Source organism: Odontomachus brunneus, unplaced genomic scaffold, assembly GCF_010583005.1.
Source record: "Odontomachus brunneus isolate Ranch 3 - 2012 unplaced genomic scaffold, Obru_v1 Obru_scaffold_019, whole genome shotgun sequence".
NCBI lineage: Eukaryota > Metazoa > Arthropoda > Insecta > Hymenoptera > Formicidae > Odontomachus > Odontomachus brunneus.
This window is the reverse complement of record NW_022639469.1, coordinates 2,715,329-2,736,369: the sequence shown is the minus strand read 5'-3', so window position 1 is coordinate 2,736,369 and position 21,041 is coordinate 2,715,329. Positions and strand designations below refer to the sequence as shown.

The window sequence follows — 21,041 nt, the reverse complement described above, 5'->3', positions numbered from 1 at the left end:
TTGATACGCGTACTAAATAATAATTTTCTATTAGATAATCTTAATATCGACGATATATATAAACAACGATATATTAAGTTGGTATAATACATCAACAAAACGTATTGTATTGATTGAATGTATCGCCGTCGATATTAAGATTATATAATAGAAAGTTACTATTTAGTACGTGTATCAAGTGCATAATGTAAACCAAGCCAATGGCAGTAGAAGTAGTAGTAAGAAATAAGCAGTAAGTAAATGGACCAATCACAATCGATTATTCTTGAATCGTGAGAATGGTATTGGTCAATTTACTTACTGCTTATTTCTTACTACTACTCCTACTGCCATTGTAGAAGACGCTTTACCGCGTTCTGTGTGCAGAAGCCATCAGATATTGATCAATTATAGTTGATTATTTTTAAAATAATCGACTGTGATTAGTCAATTTCTTACGGCTTAAAGATTATGGCTACGTTCCGAAATGCACTGCCAGACTGAAAATCTATAGTTCATGTTACGTATATTATAGAATTTCAGTACTGGCAGTGAATTTCGGAACGCAGCCTATATTAAGGTTGTGGACAAGGGGCTAATGTTATATTGTTTTATACCTGCACACGTGATGTAAACATTGCCAAAAGGTTACAAAGATCGTACACTTTGTGTTACAAAAGTTGAAAATAAGGATTTTCTTCATCGTATATGGTTATACATTCTCTAATTAAGTGACCATGTCTAATGCCAAATTTCTTGATATTGATGAATCTCTCAAGACGAAAAATTTGTTATTGCCTGTAAGTAATATATGAGTATAAAATTAATATCCCAATAAACAAAAAATATATTATCATTTTGATATATTGATATTATATATATCTCTTGCTCATATTTTGCTCAATATTTTAAAAATATCTCAAAGATATTACTAAGAATAATATGATCTTTTCAAATATAGTAAAATAATGCTTTAGATATATACTGAAGTATCAAATTGTAATAATGTTAATACATTAAAAACTACACATTAGAAAATATTAATGCTATTAAATATTAATGCTATTAAATATTACTGCAATAATGTTTTATTAATAATTTTTTGCTTACTGGAATATAAGTAATAGCTAGACTAAATAGAAATGTTCAATATTTTTAATAGGACAAGGAGAGAGATGCTTTGGATGATAAACTAAATAAGTTAAAAGAGAAACTTGATACAAGATCAACCATTCTTGTACAACCTGCACCTGGTTTGTTGAACATTTTTTCATATATTGTCACAAATAAATTCTATAGTGTAATTGTATTAATTATAATATTGTTATACAGGTATCTGTGTAAAAACTAAAACAACTAGTGGAGAAAAGGTTTTTGTGAATATATGTACGTCGGATAAAATTCAAGCTCCAGAAGATATATCTGAAGACAAATTATTTAATCTTTTGAATCATGAACAATCTGATTATACTATACCGGTAAATTTAGGTGCTGAGGGTGAAAGGATGGAGATGGATAAATGTAATAAAAATAAGAATGATGTGAAAATAATATGATCTGAGCAAATGTTTTATAAGCTATATTTTCTTACAGCAAATGTACCTTGTGCCACATTTGACGTTATGATAAATACAACTTACTTCAAGAAATGTCAAGAAAAAGAACATTTCATGGCGTTTACAATATTGGCTATATTGAGTGGTCTGTCAGAGAAATCTGGCAAAGAAATTAACTGTGAGAATTTTGTTATTCTCAAAAATCGAACAGTAAGTATATGGAGATACTCCAAGATTTATCCTAAGGTTTGTTTCTAAACTTTGGACAATATTGCAGGTAATGGGCAAACTACAGCAACAGTACATACAAAAACGATGGTTACAGGATATAAAAAAACCAGAAGAAAAAAAGCCATTAATCGAGATAATCCCACAGGTCAAGAAACCTGTCAGTAAGGAAGTTTGTTTACAGGATAGCACACAAGTGGATACAGGTTACATGATTTTGAAACAACCACTTGAAGATCCAGTTGAAAGTTTAATTGCTTTATTCGACATGCCGAAGACTGTGAGTCATATACAGCTAACTTAATGACCAATGATGTTTAATCAGATAAAAATTTTGATATGTTCTATCACTTGCAGGTGTCGATCGATGACGTAGTAGTACTCGTCAATTCTGATCGCATAAATGTTACAGATGAAAAAACTTGTTCACGTGATGTTTTACTTCCATATGCCGTAAAGAAAGACAGTGCAAAGGCCTATTTCGATTACAATCTTGGGGTACGAAGTTACATTTTTTCTTTCTATATAGAACCATTTCCTAATTTTCTTCTTATTAATATATTTTTGTATATTTCAGATATTACGAGTAGATGTATTAGTGCAATAAATGTGACGCAAATGTTCGAGACTATGCTTTGGCGTTTTTCCTTTTTATAATACTAAAACAAGATTTTCTATTTTTAGTTTCCTATTTTTATATCTTAATATACTAAAAAATTTTAATTATACGTTAAAGCTTTTACTCTCAAACATTACTGTTCAAGATATATGCTCTATCTTGGCAAAATAGATTCAAAATATCGTAAGAAAACGATTGTTCAATAGAGTTACGGCAAATTGGAGATCATCGATTACGTAAATTTAAGATCGAACAGTATGTAAATAAACGAGATATAAAATCTATTTCATATAGCAATATAAATTAGATAACAAGTTACGTATTAAGTTTCTCATATTTCTGTATAGAAAGTCGGTCGCTCGATACCCAACATACCGAACACATTTGGCAGTAGATAAACCGTATTTACACCTATCATGAAACAACATACATATTTGTAGACTAAATCGACGAAAACCTTATTTGGATTTCCACTATAATCCTGGGACTTCATTAGCTCCTTAGAGTTGACTCGCAGTATGCCACACATTGTCGCGTAGCTAAAAGATTTACAGATAGCTTTTGTCGCAATGACGCTGCAAAAACCAAGTATAGTTCTGAAGATCAGACTACCGAGCATAGGATACGTCGGCCAAATGATGTGATATGGCGGCGAGAACAACGGTTTACTCAACACACCGATGTAATAGTTCAGCCATGTTCCCGCGTGAACTCCCGCAGTTACTGATACGACCATCGTAGTGTCGCCTCTGAAATAAATTGAGAATTAAACAGATAGAGATTCGTCAAATTGAACATGCGACTTGAATATTTAATATTTTATGTTTAAAAATAATATATAAGTAACAGAGTATAATAATTGTGTATAATAATTGCGTAATAGTTGTGTATAATAATTTCAGATTTTTCAGCTGAAATGAAACCGAGTTTTATGTTATAATATGACAAAACAATGTATGTGAAAAATTGTGAAAAAATCAAATCAAAATGACGCATATCTTAATTCATAAAATTACAGCAACATAAAAATAATACAATTTTATTTTATTAAAAAAATTCAAAATTATTTGTTATAACTAAATATATGTTACTGTAATTTATATTATTTTCTTCAAATTATTACAATATAGAAAATAATATAATTTACATTGATTTAAAATGGTTTGAAAAATAAGCCGCTCCATTGATCTGTACTCACCTGGTAGGCGTCCACCTATCGCTGCACGGATAGTATACGATAACGGCAATACTAATGGCAATCATTATCGCCAAACACCAGAAGTTCGTGACGATGTAAAAATCCATCGCGTCTACCAGAGGTACTAATGGAATCATTAAAACAATCGCTAATATCACACCTACCACAATATCCAGTACAGTGTGCATGCCCAGGTAAAGCCTGCTGGTGCTCACAAGTGCACACCTGGGGAACCATTGCGAATTGTAGACTTGAATTGTTTCATATCGATATTTCGTAACAACGCAATGAGTATACAGCGGCGAAGTGTGATTCTTACTCACCAGAGAAAAGCGACAGTGCAGCCGATGTAAACTGGATAAATATACCTATTCATTGTGAATAATACTACACTAAAGGGAATCGAGACGCCGATCATGGCGTGAGTAGATGGCATTCCGTACTCTTGTGACCATTTACTCTGCAGCTTGACCGCTGGCGGACACGTCGGCCTGGGCCAACATATCACATCCTTCAGTGCTTGTCCTAGAAATATTGTATAGTGCAAAAATTGAAGAATCTATACTTACTATATATTACACTTTAATAAATCCATTATTCAATATTATCTGCTTAGCAAGTCAAGTAGAGTGCAACTAGTGAAAGCTAATACGCAAATATTATTGCAAAATTTGAGGTTTTAATTTCGGGAGGATAATAATGTTCTGATAGTATTCAGGATTACAGGATTGGTTTTGGTGTAAAAGATGGATTCTCCGTATACGAGTTTGAGAAATTTTTAAATGTGTAGGTTTAACACTGTTAGCTCTATGTGTAGACAAAATAAACCATGTATAAGATATCTCTATAAACAATAAGTAATCTGTAAATGTCATTTAAAGAACATATAGTTTGTTCAAAAATTAATTAAGAAAAGTTTATATTTAATCTTTAGAATCCTGATATGTAAATTTATGACTATTATTTCTTAAATAAGTTAGAACAATTATTTACAAAGGAAATGAAGAACAAGTTATGCACATTATTAAACAAACTAGAATTTATACCTCAATACATAAGTTTATAAGTACTACTTCTTAGGTAAGTTAGAGTCCAGAGAGAGAGAGAGAGAGAGAGAATTCTCAAGTTATACTCTTATAAAACATATATATATATATATATATATATACAAAAACTTATCTGTAACAAATTCAATTAATAACCAATCTATCATATAATAAAAATCTATCATAAAATAAAAATTTGATGCAATATGTAATCTTTTTTAAACATTATATTTATTATTAATACCCAAAACAGATATAATAATAACATATCCTACATAGATTGAAACGTGAAGGTATCAACATAACTAAAGAATCCTTAACTTGTTTAACAAACAATGTTTATAAATTTACATCAGGATTTTAAATATTGAATAAAATATGAACTTTTCTTAATTAATTTTTGAACAAGTTATATGTTCTTTAAACAATATTAATAGATTCATAAGTATATTTTCTGCATAGATAACATCTCATACATATAGTTTATATATGTCCACATCTACATATAGACATAAAGCATCATAATTGATGTTCAATCCATCTTAATTGTATATCTTAATAAGCCTTAAATATATTGTTATCTGCGCAGCCTTACCGATACTCATAACAGTAGCCCATACCAAGACTACTCGTCGGCCAACAGCTCCATCGATGTTCCAAAACCAGAAAGGTATAAAGGTTGAATAGAAGATCTCATCTCCCAATTCAGTCCCAAATAAAAATAGATAATACCAAAATAGATTGTTAATTGTGTAGTGTGGATTCTCTGGAATTGTCTCTTCTTTGTGTTTATCAGCTGACTCATGTTCCGACCGTTGTGGTAGCTCCGTTTGCTTTATATATCCATTGAACTCTTTACTACTAGTGTCACAGCCATTTGTCTTTTGATTACGGCAAGTTAAAAGATGATTCCCATCGTTATGATCGACTTCTGTGCAAATGCATTTGTCCTCGTCGTCGCTTCGCGACTCTTTACTGATCTCGAATTTCTCGGAATGTTTGTCGTAATGTATACTAACGCCGAAAAATTCCTGTATATTTGCGACTAATTGAGAGTCCTTCAAATAGTCAATTATCTCCGATCCAACCATTCTCGGGACAATTAATATCGCTTCCTCATGTCTACAAGTGTACCATGATTGATCAGAGTAAAGTTCGAAGAGTACACTTCTCAAGAGACAAAGAACGATTAAACGATAACGCGATTGATATACGAAATCGATGTGTATACTCATTCAACGAATATCACTCACCGAGTGGTCGTAGTAGTGTTATCGACACTTCCACCGATGAGATCGCCGGAGGACGATCAAACAACAGTTCGTAACTATTTACTGATATCACAATTCTCTGTTAATGACCGGTTTCATTGACACCGAACACCGCGTGTGATTGATGTACGGTAAAATCTTGCTGGAACCGGTTTTAAAGCGTGCACATCATTTGGGCCGCATACGACGACCATTACGCCCTGCGATAGAATCAGAATCAGTTTTCGTTTGGATATAATCCGCGACGATTGTACATTTGTTTACTTATACGCGGCATGAATAGCACCGGTCTGACAAAGAGGAAACGCTCCCGGCTCACGTCAGCTGCGTGTGAACGCGAATCACAGCGGACCACAGCGAACTACATTCGTGTAAAACGTGCGCAATACGCTCCGGGGCACGCGCCGGGCACGTTGGCCGTAAATCATTCCACGCAGATCGCAAGCTGAGCATCGAACCACGAAACCGTCAGGAAACTTTGTGTCGACCTGGATGGTAAAAAAGGAAACATGTTATCGGCTGTTTTCGATCGATAATATAAGCGTCGATAAAGTAAATTCAATAATGTGAATTCTCTGATCAACTCCTCGAGTTTGTGTATTCAATGGCTGGTATTCTTATATTTAATAACATGTTCGACTGGTTCTGGGTTAATCCATTCTGGGTTATTCAGTCTACGTTTATTGGTCGAAGAAGTACTTATAAGCTTTATGATTAGTTAGTAAAGACTTATAACGTCAATAATCGTTCTCGGAGCGATTAACCCAGGGTCAGTCGAACACGCTGTGAGATCGTCTAAATTCTCCTTTAGATACTCCATAGCCAATGAAATAATCCGTACATCATCTGAAAATAAACTTAAGACGGTTCTAAAGCGGGGTCTACAATAGAAATTGTAAAGTCGTAGAAGAACAATCGCGGTCAATTATTCTTCTTATACTCGATCACGATTGGTCAATTTCTACGACTTACGACTTTATGGCCGGCTATTCATCGTTGGATCTAGCTCTGTGTAGCTGTGTACTCCCAAATGCGAATTTTTGAAAAATGAAAATAAAATTGATTTGTCCATCGTTAGTCCACGTTAGTCCAAAAATTTTGTTTGTCTATCTTTATAAACAAAGTTATAAAAAAAAAGGAAATGTTTGCACCAGCTCCATAGACAAATGAAAACGATGCTTGGCCAAACGAAAACCACAAGTAGACAAACGATTCTAGTTGTCAGAATGCGCAAAATAAAGGTCGTCGACTTTAGAAGAATATTGTCGATTTTTTATTTTTCTTTTTGAGAATTACTCTATTCCGCGAGGTGGACAAAAGAAAACGATGCTTCGACAAACGAAAACCATAAGTAGACAAACGATTCTAATCGTAAGAATGCGCAAAATAAAGGTCGTCGACCGCAGAAGAACATTCTCGATTTTTTATTTTTCTTTTCGAGAATTACTCTTCCACGGAGTGGACAAACGAAAACGATGCTTGGACAAACGAAAATCACGAGTGGACGAACGAATGTCGTCTGATTTTTATAAAAAATAGCATTTGGGACCCAGTAAGCACAAAGTAACAGTAACATAACATCAATGTTATAATTTCTTATTCAACAATGTAACTGTTATATAACACGCACGTTATATAACAGTTACATTGTTGAGTAGGAAATTGTAACATTGATGTTATGTTACTGTTACTTTGTGTTTACTGGGGAATGTCAATTCACGTGCTTTTAATTTTTTATTTTAGTTAGAAATTTTTTTTTGGAGAATGGATAAACTAAAATAATTTGGTGGACAAACAAGGACAAATGGTAGACGTATGCTGCTAAGAAATTAAAGGTATTTTTTCATGGGGGTGCTGGTTCACCCTTTTTTTGGCAAATTTTTTTATGCAAATTTTTTTTGTAGTTTTGTTTATAGAGGCGGATAAAAGAAATTTTTGATTGGACTAACGTGAACTAACGATAGACAAGTGAATTTTATTTTTGTTCTTCAAAAATTCGCATTTGAGGGTGCCAGCTACATAGAATTCTGAAATCTCACTTTTCTGTCACTTGATAATCTTTCGGGGCTTATTACTCGCGAACGCGTGATCGGACGGGAATACACTTTCCACCGTGATGACTTCTTTTGGTAGGAAAATAATATCATGCATTTCAAACTTTTCTCTCGCACACCTGGAATCTTACTTTTCTGTCACTTGCCAATCTTTCGGGGCTTATTACTCGCGAACGCGTGATCGGACGGGAATATGGTTTTCACCGTGATGACTTATTTTGATAAGAGAATAATATCATCCCAGCAAACACAATAATATAACAGTTACATCGTCATAACATAACGGAATGTAACATGCAATATAACATGTTTGTTACACGTAATATACACGTTAGTTGTAATTTCCCACTCAAACAATATTGCAACTATATAACAGAAATATAACATGTTACTAAAATATTATATATATTGCTGAAATATTATATAGCTGGAATATAAATTATTATTTCCCAGCAATTATAGGTATTTAATTGTACGCAGAAATTATAAGCTATCACTCATATCACTTAATTTGTAAAAATATTATAATTATATATTTTGTATCAAAAATATTTTTACTAAAGGTAATAATATAAAAGTATCTTGCCATTCTAAATTAATTAGCTCCCAAATAACACAAGATATTCCAGAATCATCCTAGAGCTATTCTAGGCGTCTAGTGTCCCAGTATGTTTTCAGGTATTTTATGCTATTGAAGTTATTTTCATTTATTCATTTTCATTTTTCTATACATATTCAAATGGAAATGATTATTATTGTAATAGTAATTTCCATTATCAAAAAGTGTGTGACTTCTTTTTACTATAAAAGTGAACTCCATAGTACAAGTTGTGCAGTCTTGTGATCATTGTTCTTATATACGATATATACTCGTATATTAATGCATCATATTTTACGTACGAGAAAACGGAAGCCATCTAGTGAATGATCCGATCCTTAGATATAAGAATGCTATATAACATAGATGTAATGCAAATAAACGCTTCTTATATAACAGGTTATATTTTAATTGGTGTTATATAATTATAACCTGTAAATAACAGAGAATTATAACAGTTTTAAAACACAGTTAGATTGCAGTTATAAAAGAAAATTATGTAACTTTAACATTAATAACGTATAGCACCCGTTATATTACGTGTTACTTCTATGTTATATAATAGTTATATTCTGTGTTTGCTGGGATGTGTTTCAAATTTTTCTCTCGCACACCTGGAATTTCACTTTTATGTCATATGACAAACTTTGGGGACTTATTACTCGAGAACGCGTGATCGGACAGAAGTGCGGTTACCACGTCGATGAATTATTTTGATAGGAAAATAATATCATACGTTTTAAATTTTTCTCTCATTCACCTGAAATCTCATCTTTCTGTCACATGACTATCTTGCAGAGTTTATTATTTGCAAACGCGTGATTGGATCGGAATAAGTTTTCCACCGTGATGACTTGTATTGGTAGGAAAATAGTATCATAGATTTCAAATTTTTCTCTCGCTTGGAATTTCATCTGTATGTTACATGACTTATGCATTATATTTCTGTTATATAACTATAATATCATTCAAATAGGAAATTACAACGTGTATGTTACATGTAACGCGCATGCTATATTGCACGTTATATTAGGACGTTACATTATTATTAATATTTACTACTATTATTAATTACTATTTGCACGTTACATTTCATTATATTAGGACGATATAACAGTTCTATCATTGTGTTTGCTGCGAGATAAACGAGCAATAGTCTTCGAGAAATGTAAGAGTGGTATGTTTTTTATTTCTTTCTTTTCTTGAGACGCGCGCGCGAGATAACAGGAAACCGGGAGAAACTGGGCTCGGCGAGAGCAATTTCCCAGCAGACAAACAAGATTTCAATTAAACGAGTCTCCTGTCGCCCAAAGAAAACAGGAGGAAGGGCGCAAGAGCAGCTTATCGTCGATTGGTCCTCGAACGCGAATAAAGGTATCAGCTTCTGCCGCGAAAGGGTCATTTCTCGCGGAACTGAGGACGATATTGCTGTGTCTTTTCGTTTCGTAAAATATAGGATTTAATTCGCGAAAATCTTCGCGAAAATATGTTTTTTCTTTGCCTCGCAACGTGCATTGTTCTTCATTCCATGGACGGTATTTCTTTGAAAATTAAAGCGATTAGATTACGAGAGTGTCTCAATTTTCTTAACAATATCTAAAATAATTTGAACTAAGAGGGTTATTATTCTCTCGCAAGGAAATACTATTCGCTACCTTACTTGTGCGGTTCTCATTGGCAAAAACTTAATTCTTAGTGATCAAGATCGGTCTTAGTGATTAAAGGCCGGTTTTTCAATGATAGTTTAAACTTAGATTTCACCTTAAGCTCTGTTTAAACAAAACAAACGCATTGTTAGAATAGAGTTTAAAGTTAAATCCAAGTTTAAACTGCTATTGAAAAATCGGACCTAAGTGTCGTTACACGAAACTTGCTTCAAGTGAGACACTCAGATTTGAATTTAAAGTTAGATGTGAACTTCTCAATTGAATCGCGACAAATATATCACATATATATACGATTCAAATAAAAAGCTCGCATCTAAATTCTACAACACAACACGAATAGCACAAAGATATCCCAGAATCATTCTTCAGTAAATACCAATTATTAGTAACATAATATCAAGATTATTATTTCCTATTCGACAATGTAAGTACAATATAACACATGTGTTTTTTAACAGTTATATTGTTGAATGAGAAATTGTAACATTGATATAATATTACTGTTGGTTTGTGTTTATTGAAGTTCTATTCTGTTCCTGTATACCGACAACTATCGGTTCGGTTTGTCGTTGTGGCAGATATAATTATATTCCCTAGCAAAAATAAAATGCTTTATAAACCGTTCAATGAAAGTTTTTTAAGAGTTCTTAAAAGTTTATACTTTTAAACTTTGTATAAATGCTTACTCAACGCCGTTGGATTTTGAACGCTTTCAGAACGCTTATCAAATGCTGTATATATTTCATGAAAGTTTTGCAATGCTGAAGCAACGTTTTTCAAAGTACGCTCAATAAACGCTGATACACCTTTGTGCAGAGAGTTTGCTCAGACTTTTCAAATGTTTAAAAAACACCGTAAACGCTGTAGTATTGCAATTTCCGTTCTACAAACTCTCTACTGACAGTTCTAAACTCTCAACGAACTTCCGCAAATGCTTACGTAAACGCTAAACAAACGTTTATAAAACTTCTTTCGTCAGGGTTATAAAATAGCTGCACAACGACACATATTAAACGGACATTTGTTGGTACACGGGAACGAAATAGGGCCCTTGGGCCTGGTGTTGTGGTTCATCCTGAACGTCTAGAGAGTGCTCCAGGATCTAACGCACATCCAGGATAGCATATCTTATATTGTCTGGATAAATTCAAATCTGAGAGTCTCAATTGGGGCAAGCCTCAAAAAATGAAAATCTGCAAACGTTCAAATAATTTACCTGGCTTTCAGTCAATCATCGTAATTTCTTGTATTTACCGTAGCATTGGACACGTTCGATCATGAAACAAGGACTTTACTCAATCGGATGGACAACTCGTTCGAATTCCTGAATCAAGCAACTGCCAATCTTGAGTGGAAAATCCTCAGGAACGCTTCGGTCGTGTCGTCAGACGTGTACGCGTCTGTCTTTCAACTGAGGCTGAAATGGAAGAGTCATGGGTGCGCGGAGTTGATGAATATTCAGAATAGTGGAGTATTTATAAACAGACGATTATTGCATTTTATGTGTCATGGACCAAAGTACACGGATAAGATGATGAGGTACATCGAATAATCAAAATATTTTTTTTTGCAGTAAAAAAATTATTGCCTTTAGCAAGAATAGAAGGAAAACATTTTTTACACAAAAAGAGTGTCAGTTTGTGTAACCAAATGGGTACCAGATAAAAAACTTACTGACGCGAAATAATATGTCTGTTACCGCGATCGAAAGTATTCGTCTAAATATTCAATTGCGTTAAAACTCAGTTGAGATAACTGAGCAGAGATCTAAAGGAATCTTTCTGTTTCTTCAACCGAGTTTTCATTCTGGTTCTCAGTTAATAGAACATTCAGCGACACTAACAGAGTTGTTTTTTCTGTGCGCCCATTGTTATATACAGGAAAATCTCCATTATTAAGGAGTTATTATCTTCTACCTACGACTTCGCACGGATTTGCAAAATCGAGGATCACGGACGGAGATGTTATTACGGCGAGTCGGACGTGACGAAGTTAATGGCGACTTCGAGGTAATCAAATGCTGCAACTCTTCTACACTACCAAGTAGATGCGAACGTGAACGCAAAAGCTATAAAAGTCAAACGTAAAGTATTTTAAATACGCGCATATTTAAACATAGAGACGAGAGGGAACTGCGTTGGGCTTGGTCCGCTTGGAGGGATCGTATGAGCGGCATGAAGTGGCCCTTCGCGCAGCTGGTCGTTCTTGAAAATGAGGCAGCGCGAAGTAACGGTAATAAAGAAATACATATCGATAATTAAGAAGTGATATCTCGTATCTGCGAAAGTGCAGATTTACAGAAGAAACGGGAAAACTGTTTTGAAAATTCACTTTAGCTCTTGAGTACTCTTGACTGATGTCGTCTAATGGCGAAAAAACGCATGTCCAAAATGTTGCGTAACGCTTTCAAATAAAAAGATATCTGTATGAAAGAATATTTCTACTTCACTTACTCTTCAGCACACTTGTAAAATGCTCTGAAAACTATCCTTTTCTTTTAAATAAATGTGGCAAAATTATGATAAAAGAAGATTAAAGAGGAAGATTGTTTGTCACGTTAATTTTATGATTATTTATTGTATCTGACGTCATTAATCAAAAATTCCACAACGAATACTCTTCGGAGTTTTAAAACTCTCTTCCACAAGTCGTTTCCGCAATGTTAATAGCGGAATGTTCCGCTAGGTATATAAATCTGTAATTATTTGTATTTCGTAGACGTGGCGATGTTATCGTTGACAGAATCGGTTTACTTTTAGCTGAACTCAACAAAGGTATTTTATATTGTCAGTTTTAATTATTTATTATATTTCAATTTTACTTACTTTTATTTTATTTTATGATTTTTATAGTTATGATGGCTACTTCTCAATATTAATTAACTACTTAATATTATTTCGGTAACGGTCTTGTCTTTAATATTGCGATTAACATTCATGTCAATTTACGCAGGTCTTTAACTAATTGTAAAACGTTCGTATCATAAACCTTGAATTTTTATTATCACTGAAAAGGGTTCATGGTTGAGCCGAAACGTATGATTGTTTTATATTGATTATTCATGTTCAATAAATATTTCACGATTTCCTAACACAAGGAAGGTTTTATCCATATGGTACATAACACTATATTAGTCCTGTGCTTGAACTCGAATTGCCTTTTTTCCTATTTTTTGATTGATAAAAAGTAAATATTTACTCCGCTCAAAATTTCCAGCACAATAATCTTGACATATAAAGTTATGTCATTTTAGAGTTTCTTTTCAAAAATACATTATGTGTTCCATAACATCATATATTAAGACTATATTATGTGACTATATTAATTTGTGTATACTAAGTCTCACGTTTAATAATAATCAAATGTTACTTTGTATTAGGCTACACGGATGTCGGAGCGTATTGGAGGGAAGAATTCGAAATCCCGAACTTGGAGAGCGTATTCGAGGAGATGTATCGACGTGTCAAGCCTTTATATCGTCTTCTTCACGCTGTCGTGAGATTTCAACTCGCGAGACTGTATCCTAACGTTGTCGACACGTCTCAAGCGATACCTGCTCATCTATTGGGTGAGTTGATTTACGTTCACGATCCAGAATCATCCCAAATGTACCCAATATATCTTGGGACATCCTGAGCACATCCAAGATAATTACAAGATTATAAGATTTTTTGTACTATCTGAGATTCAAAATGGCGACAGTCTCACGAAAGAAATGCACTTGTTCTTGCAGGCAACTTATGGTCGCAGAGTTGGGAAGCGTTGATCGACGTGGTGTTTCCGAATTATACCGCGATCATGCCGGATCTGATGGATTCGATGAGGCGGCAAAATTACAGTATAACGGAGATGGTGAGAGAGGCGGAAAATTTCTACGTCTCCCTTGGATTCCCGTTGTTGACGTCGGAGTTCTGGAGGAATTCTGTATTCGAACGAGGGGCTGGTGAAGCCTCCAACTGTCATGCGACTGCTGTTAACATGTACAAGAGAAATGACTTCAGGTAAACTCGAGACAACAGGCGCTGTGATCTCGATCGACCTGATCACACTGTCATTTTCAGGATCTTTGCATGTCTCGAGACGAAACCGCAAGATTTCAACGTTATTTATCATGAGTTAGGTCACATACAATACTACATGGCATACCAGAACCAACCGTCGTTCTTCAAGGTTCTTCCAGTTTCGAATAAATCAGAATTAAATTGTTTAATTCTGTACATTCTGTACATAGTTTGTTATAAAACCTTGAATACAAAATTATTTTTCTTTTTAGAATGGCATCAACACCGCTTTCCACGAGTCGGTGGGCGATGCGATCGCATACGGTGCGACTTCTCTTCGACATATGCGGCGTTTGGGCTTGGTACGTGACACATACGCATCGACTGATTTATTAGAGACAGCAGTTCTCGTGAGACAAGCTCTGCTGAAAATACCGCAGTTGTTGAGCGGACTGGTAATAGAAAAGTGGAGATGGTCGGTGTTCTCCGGCAGAACGAAGTCTTGGGAGTACAACAAAGTGTGGTGGGACCTGCATCGTCGCTACATGGGCATCGCACCGCCATCGCTAAGATCTGAAAAGTTCTTCGATGCCGCGGCGAAGTATCACGTTTCCCATGGTATACCTTATGCCAGGTAAGCTCAAGGTCAAGTGAGTCGACGCAAGAATGGTAGAGATGATCGCAATAACGTACGAAAGAATTCGTATGGAAAGATCGACTGGTTGAACCCTTTAAGGCGCATAATTCATGGAACATTCTAGTAACTTTTTTTAATGAAATATTGTCAAAAACACTTTAAATAGTACATTTATAAAGTTTCAATTGCCTGATTCTAAATGGACCCCATTGGTACTAGTGATACTTAAAGGGTTAACATGAGAATAACACATTTTGGTTGAAAAAAAAAAAATTTGCGATTCTTAAAAACCAGAGATTCTCTTTCCTTCAACTCAAATTTAGTTGTATCACTGTCACGTTAATTTCTTTTTCTCTTTGTACGTTATTTGCAGATATTATCTAGCAAGTTTCCTGCAAATTCAACTGTTTCAAGGAATGTGCAAGGCGTCCACAGGTCTGAAAGTCGACTCCACGATATTCAATACGAACTTCCACAAATGTGACATTTACGGATCAAAAGAAGCGGGAAGGATTTTAAGGTTTGAAGCAATCGCCATCTAATTTCGTTAGTTTTATGCAAAATGTAGCTTTCTTAATCCTTTTTCATACATCGTAAATTTTGGAAAGGAAGTAAAAAAATAACAATCGTAAAAAAGTGTGAAGAAAAATAGCATCCAGGCGTAATGTGGTTGCTTTTTGTCCTCTGGTCGGTGATGGAGCTTGGAAGCAGCGTGGGCTGGAGGCGCGCGTTACATCTGACCACGGGCTACGCGGAGTATCGTGTGGAGCCGCTTCTGGCTTACTATAGGCCGGTCCGCGAGTGGCTGCAGCTTGAAATCAAGCGTCATAAGATTCCAGTGGACTGGGAGTGAGCGGTTATCTTCATGTGTATGAATTGTTGTCGCGATTTAGGATCATGTCGAATCTTCAATTCGTTGTTGCTGTGAACCTAAACCTTCGTTTGTGAAGATGTCGAACTCCTCTTTGCTCGCAAGGGCATTACGAACGTCGTCTGGTGTGATGTTCTTGGGACATCTGCGACAAATAAAGAAATACATGCGAAAATGTTTGGGATACGACAGAAACGACGGTCGCTATTAACGATGTAGTGAAAAATATAATATATACGAGAAAATGTAACTTACCCGTCGCTGCTGTTTCTCTCCAAAGCTTTTGCCCACGACGATCGAGTTAGGTCTTCCACAAAACATTCGATAACCTGGAACATATATAACTAATCAATATATTTGATCGTTCAGCGTAAAAATATGTTAATCTGAATTTAAAAAGTTTTATTATATTATGATTTAAAATTGACTGCTTTCAAAAATACTTCGTCCAAGTTTAAGACTTATTTTATTAATTTGATATTTATCATTCTTAGGCATTTTTAACACGTATTTAAGATTTGTTTTATTAATTTAAAATAAATTTCTTTTATATTTTCAGGTATTTAATCCAAATTTAAAGTTTACTTTACTAATTTAAGTTACTTTACTAAGTTTCTTACACTTAGATATTTAATTCAAATAAAATCTGTTTTATATTATATATAATTCAAGATTGAAATTATTCTCAAGTATTTAACTCGAATATAAAATATATGTTTTATTAAAATTAATCATTTTCAGATATTCAATCCGAATGGGATTTGTTTTTTTAGATTTAAAATTGATCATTTTCGGATACTTAATCTGTATTTCGAAGACGAAATATAAAAATAACCTTTACCCTCATCATCACTCGACTAGCTGCGCAATATACAACGCCTGGAACAATTTCCTCAGGTGCGATCTTGATGCCGATTTCCTGCGCCGTGTCGCACACAAACTTGTGCAATGGCATCAAATTCTTGTCAAGCTCGAGCGGCATCAACGTGGAAGATGCGGCGCTCGAATTACTGTGGACGTTTACGTCTTTGCCCCGGTCGATCACGCCTCTGCACGGATTCTGGTCGATAGCAACTATGTCGATCTCTATCCCGTCGACCTCGTCAACACAGTCGTTCGTCGAACGATGACTAGACTCTTGCCGATTGGCTTGCAGCCACTTGTGAAACACAACAGGCTCCGTGCACGTAAAGGCTGAAAAGTCGAACAGTTTTTTGGTGCTGGTGCTCGTCGTGTTCACTTTTGACGCCTCGAAAACGCTGCAATTCGGTGTGTAGCCATGCAGCCTCGTCCACACTAGGATCTCTTTGACGCTCCAAAGCCGGGACTCGTCGTACTGGGGCAGTTTCTTCCGCAAGAAACTCTTCACCATCTTGGCACGGTGCCACTCCAAGGCTCGCTGCTTGCCAATGCTCATCGCAAGAAAGTTTTCCTCGCTGTAACACGCGTAAGGATGCAGACGCACGTACTCGGGATCGCGAGCGTCTTGCGTGATCATTGGCAACCTACGCATAATGAACCGCACAAGCGCCTCCGTGTTGGTGATATTCGCACGATCGATCGACTGGAAAACCGTCTCGTACAGTTGTCCCTTACTTTGGAGCTTATGCTTATCTTTGCCCAACGTGATCTTCGCTCGCTGTGTTGTCTTTTCGTCCTTATCGGTCGACTTGGTACCCTCCCGATTGCCAGTCGACAATAACGACGACGAGGAGATGCCTTTTACGGCGTCGGACAAGCTGTAGTTGTATTGCGGATCGCGCGAGTCTGCGATCTTCAGCGCCGGCTCGAAGTAATTCATGTTCAACAGCAGACTGTTGGTGTCATTTAACGTGAGCATGGCGGCTTTCTTGGTGACCGTGTTCTTTGCGTTCGTCTTGGTCTTGAACAGCTGTTTCTTCAGAATGCTCGTGCCCTGGGGTATCGTTTCCAGCTTCAATTTCGCGAAGTCACCCGCGACAGTCAAAGGACGATTTTTTCTTTCACAGGCTTTCATGTCACCGTCGTTGGATTTCTCCTTGTTCATCGAGACCAGCATTTTGTCCTTCGTGAGGAGAATGCGTTTGCCGTTCGAAGGTGTGAACAACGGCGGTATGGAGATCATCAAAGGCTGCAGGTGCAAATTGTTGGCGCCTGCGGCTGTCTGTAGATTCTTCAATCGGTCGAGCATAGCGTCAATCGGTTTGCAGAAGCCGTTGGTCGTCGTCGTCGTCGTCGTTGCAGCTTTCGCGGTGCTGTCCGAGATTCCAACCGGAACTTCGTCGTTCTGCGAGTCCGTCGCTCGTGAAGACTCGTTCGCGTCGAGCGACCACGAATTCTTCTCCGGATCGTCGCTCTTCGGAAATTCCGACGATTCCCGAAGTATTTGCGAGTCACTTTCCGCCGTATCTAGGACGTTCGCAAACGTCGGTGGCTTGGGATCGCTGGGAAATTCGTAACAACCGTTGATCATTGTGTCGACAGACTTCTCCTCATTTATGTTGATCGGGGGTAAGCTCATCGCGACGGCAGTCTCGTTGTCCGGGAAGTGTTCTATTGTTATGTTACCATCTTTGACGGTGCGACGAGCCTTGAAATACTGTTCTCTCGTGTAAAAGTGATCATGATGAATATTAAAACGTATGTCATCCAAGTGCGACTCCTCGGTGTTTACGGGGAAAGGTATACCTGAGACCGCTTCGCGAACTGCGTTGTCAAATACGGCTTTCACTTTGACGTCCTCAGGCTTCTCGGAGAACACTGAATCTGTCAGTGGGCCAAGTAGCTCCTTCTCCACCTTAATCTCCTCGGAAGTATAATCCTGGAGTCGCGACGTCGGCAGTGCTCTGTCAAAACGCTTGAAAAGCTTGACAACATCGTCAGCGATCAGTCCAGACTCTATCTTCACGTTGTTCTTGACCGGCAGCTTGACGAGCTCGCTCACGCTTTCGTCGCAACTGTGGGAGTTAGCAGGGTAGATCCACAGGTCGACCAAAGTCTCCGAGCCCAACATCTGTAGGCCCGTATAAGTACGGTCCAGCTTGAGGTAGTGGATGATGTTTGACGGCTTGTTGAGGGGGTTTTTGAAGTGTAGTTGCACCCGGAGCGGGAATTCACCCCAGCCGCGTCGGGACAAGTGGAACGGGTACGTCGCGACCTCGACCACGTCGTTCGGCTTGTAGCTAGGATGCAACATGAATCTCACCTTACTGATGTACGTGCTGACGTCGGTGGCTTCCTTGTCGCCGCGCACGTATATCGTCCACTTGTGGGTGGTTTCGCTATCGTCTCGCCACTCGCGCGGGATCCACTTAGAGATGTTGCCGATGACAACGCGCTTGTGCACCTTGTGCTTGTCGCCACGGGACGGCTGCGCGCTACTTTCCGGCACGCTGCTCTTCGGTGGCACGTAGCGAGGTATCTTACACGGCCGTGGCTCCTCGTCTGACGACAGTGGCTGCTTCTTGGTCGACGACGACTTGTCGTTACACTTGTTCGCATTCTGTGCCTTAATCGTTGAACTTTTTGCTCCTGATTGAACGGGAGATTCGTTGACAGACAGAAAGCGGGGATCCGTGGACGTTGACGGCACCGCGGGCTCTGTATAGTTTAAGAATTTAGGACTTTTGCCGAGCAACGATTTGACTGCAGGGTGAATTCTCGTTTGCTTGCTTGCCTCAGCAGCTTGCGGTAGCTGACATTGTTTGCTGCTGTAGAAGTTAGTGATTACGACGTAGCGTAAGTAATGCAAGATCTTAAAGGATTCGTTCAATCTCTCTTGTATCTGCAAGATTTCCTTCTCCTTCTCATTGATCTCCCGTGAGAATTCCTTCTTCACTATTGCAACTATCTTTCTAGCAGTGCTGTTCCTCGCTGGAAAGAAACGGTGACACTACTGTTTAGATATAAACTGAGAACTCGTAACATATATTGTACAAACAAAAAATCACACACATACACACATGATAGGAAAAATTACTATATGTGATTGTTGTTTTTATATATGATCATATATCATTATTATTCACATACTGAAAAAATGCTGTTGTACAAATAAGATTAAGGTAAGTGTTTATGGCAGACTATATCATTTTTCACTGAACAAAACTATTTTTTTCTATTCAACATTTTATTTTTCTGTAAACATGTATTGTCTTTATATATATGTATGTATGTATATATGATTATAAATGAATTATATATGATAATATAGTATAATATGACTATAGAGACAAATTCATATATGAGTCATGTATAATTATACATAATTATATTTGACAATATAATTATGTAGAGTAAGTCACCTAACGTTAGATTCTAAAATATTTTTCTTTTTTATATTAGAAGAATGTGTGAGGAATAAATTGTATGGTTGGGAGAGATAAATATTGTGGTCAGCCTATTTTCCTTACATATTTTTTTCTAATATAAAAGAATAGAAAAATTTTGGAATCTAACATTAGATGGCTCATTCTACGTACAATAATTTTTTCCCAGAACATTCTTCCTTAAAATTCTTCAAAAATTGACCTTTTAACTGATTTATGTTCATCAATCTAAAAATTGTTATTAAACAGTATAACAGCAATAAGCTTACCATTTTCTTCATAAACCTTTTGTTGGGTGTTGGAGACTGCGGAAACATAATCCGGATCCTGATCGTTCAGTGATTCTTCAAAAGTACTCATTTATCGTGTTTAGTCTTTGAAAGGGATATTTCAACACACGACACTCGTGGCACAGTATTCAAAAATATAACAATACACGACACGGTACACTTGCGATATCGAGCTGAAATAAGCGCATTTCCTCCACTGAACAGGTCGAACGGGTCATTGAGACCTTAGGCGAATTATAAATTATGTAGCCTATTCCTTTGTTATAAATGTACACAAAGTTTCCAGTAAACTTTGTTTAGAAAGGTTACTCACTGTGTTGTACCGTCCTATGTCCTCGAAAACGAGAAACAATCGTCACTCTTAAATAACAATTTTTTTCTCTTTAAACGAAAACTAGTACTCATTCCCGGAGACCGAATAACTTGTGAATTTGCTAAAACATCGAGGCAATCCTCGATAAAATTGTCGTAATTCGACCGCAGCTGGAAAACAAGCATTGCACGCTTTGCCATATTGGACATGAGACTCGTTAGGATGGCGCTTTTCGATGGAGTGTCGACGTCATCGAAGGCCCATTCTACAATAAGCTATTGGGTGCGTTCAGATGGGAAAAGAAATAGCGGAACGGAACAGTTACGGAAAAGAGATAGTGGGGATCAGCCAATCAGGGCTGCGTTCAGATTCCCCACCCGGGTGTATTCTATTACTAGAAGTGCTA

The 21,041-nt window shown here is 36.7% G+C and overlaps 4 protein-coding genes across 8 annotated transcripts; 2 read left to right on the top strand and 2 right to left on the bottom strand.

The window, feature by feature from the left end:
- Positions 1–464: 464 nt before the first annotated feature.
- On the top strand, positions 465–3,322 carry LOC116841875 (PIH1 domain-containing protein 1-like). 2 transcript variants are annotated; one of them, XM_032810320.1, is made up of 7 exons: positions 470–779; positions 1,142–1,232; positions 1,312–1,500; positions 1,573–1,745; positions 1,813–2,043; positions 2,121–2,261; positions 2,341–3,322. In XM_032810320.1, exons 1-7 carry the CDS (start codon positions 717–719, stop codon positions 2,368–2,370), a joined length of 918 nt encoding a protein of 305 aa, XP_032666211.1. In that variant the 5' UTR covers positions 470–716; the 3' UTR covers positions 2,371–3,322. The 2 variants fall into 2 exon arrangements, with proteins under 2 accessions (XP_032666210.1, XP_032666211.1); XM_032810319.1 differs by having other exon boundaries at positions 465–779; positions 2,121–3,322.
- On the bottom strand, positions 2,001–11,577 carry LOC116841874 (sphingosine-1-phosphate phosphatase 2-like). Of its 3 annotated transcripts, XM_032810315.1 has the most exons (7): positions 11,433–11,577; positions 6,162–6,385; positions 5,880–6,097; positions 5,222–5,748; positions 3,904–4,105; positions 3,581–3,805; positions 2,714–3,131 (listed from the first exon to the last, which is right to left on the bottom strand). In XM_032810315.1, the coding sequence occupies exons 4-7, from the start codon at positions 5,715–5,717 to the stop codon at positions 2,714–2,716; spliced, it is 1,341 nt and encodes a 446-aa protein (XP_032666206.1). In that variant the 5' UTR covers positions 5,718–5,748; positions 5,880–6,097; positions 6,162–6,385; positions 11,433–11,577. The 3 variants fall into 3 exon arrangements, with proteins under 3 accessions (XP_032666209.1, XP_032666206.1, XP_032666207.1); XM_032810318.1 differs by having other exon boundaries at positions 2,001–3,131; positions 5,880–6,385; XM_032810316.1 differs by having other exon boundaries at positions 5,222–5,793; positions 5,880–6,385.
- LOC116841873 (angiotensin-converting enzyme-like) lies at positions 9,967–15,397 on the top strand. The gene is made up of 9 exons (XM_032810314.1): positions 9,967–10,084; positions 11,476–11,755; positions 12,097–12,225; positions 12,336–12,448; positions 13,596–13,784; positions 13,950–14,217; positions 14,278–14,386; positions 14,490–14,851; positions 15,228–15,397. The coding sequence occupies exons 1-9, from the start codon at positions 10,036–10,038 to the stop codon at positions 15,394–15,396; spliced, it is 1,668 nt and encodes a 555-aa protein (XP_032666205.1). The 5' UTR covers positions 9,967–10,035; the 3' UTR covers position 15,397.
- Positions 15,394–20,883, bottom strand: LOC116841871 (YEATS domain-containing protein 2). Of its 2 annotated transcripts, XM_032810313.1 has the most exons (5): positions 20,636–20,883; positions 20,302–20,495; positions 16,567–19,577; positions 15,981–16,054; positions 15,394–15,870 (listed from the first exon to the last, which is right to left on the bottom strand). In XM_032810313.1, exons 2-5 carry the CDS (start codon positions 20,390–20,392, stop codon positions 15,750–15,752), a joined length of 3,297 nt encoding a protein of 1,098 aa, XP_032666204.1. In that variant the 5' UTR covers positions 20,393–20,495; positions 20,636–20,883; the 3' UTR covers positions 15,394–15,749. The 2 variants fall into 2 exon arrangements, with proteins under 2 accessions (XP_032666204.1, XP_032666203.1); XM_032810312.1 differs by having other exon boundaries at positions 20,302–20,883.
- Positions 20,884–21,041: the final 158 nt, after the last annotated feature.

Excerpts from the sequence above, each read along its gene's own strand:
- LOC116841875 (XM_032810319.1), top strand. The coding sequence starts at position 717 with ATGTCTAATGCCAAATTTCTTGATATTGATGAATCTCTCAAGACGAAA. Across the intron at positions 780-1,141 it reads CGAAAAATTTGTTATTGCCT|GACAAGGAGAGAGATGCTTT; the intron begins GTAAGTAATATA and ends TATTTTTAATAG. Across the intron at positions 1,746-1,812 it reads TTATTCTCAAAAATCGAACA|GTAATGGGCAAACTACAGCA; the intron begins GTAAGTATATGG and ends ACAATATTGCAG.
- LOC116841874 (XM_032810318.1), bottom strand. The coding sequence starts at position 5,717 with ATGGTTGGATCGGAGATAATTGACTATTTGAAGGACTCTCAATTAGTC. Across the intron at positions 3,806-3,903 it reads TGCACTGTCGCTTTTCTCTG|GTGTGCACTTGTGAGCACCA; the intron begins GTGAGTAAGAAT and ends ATGGTTCCCCAG. Across the intron at positions 3,132-3,580 it reads GATAGGTGGACGCCTACCAG|AGGCGACACTACGATGGTCG; the intron begins GTGAGTACAGAT and ends AATTTATTTCAG.
- LOC116841873 (XM_032810314.1), top strand. The coding sequence starts at position 10,036 with ATGTTTTTTCTTTGCCTCGCAACGTGCATTGTTCTTCATTCCATGGAC. Across the intron at positions 11,756-12,096 it reads TACACGGATAAGATGATGAG|GAAAATCTCCATTATTAAGG; the intron begins GTACATCGAATA and ends TGTTATATACAG. Across the intron at positions 14,218-14,277 it reads TACAAGAGAAATGACTTCAG|GATCTTTGCATGTCTCGAGA; the intron begins GTAAACTCGAGA and ends TGTCATTTTCAG.
- LOC116841871 (XM_032810312.1), bottom strand. The coding sequence starts at position 20,392 with ATGAGTACTTTTGAAGAATCACTGAACGATCAGGATCCGGATTATGTT. Across the intron at positions 16,055-16,566 it reads CTAGTCGAGTGATGATGAGG|GTTATCGAATGTTTTGTGGA; the intron begins GTAAAGGTTATT and ends TATATGTTCCAG. Across the intron at positions 15,871-15,980 it reads GAGAGAAACAGCAGCGACGG|ATGTCCCAAGAACATCACAC; the intron begins GTAAGTTACATT and ends TATTTGTCGCAG.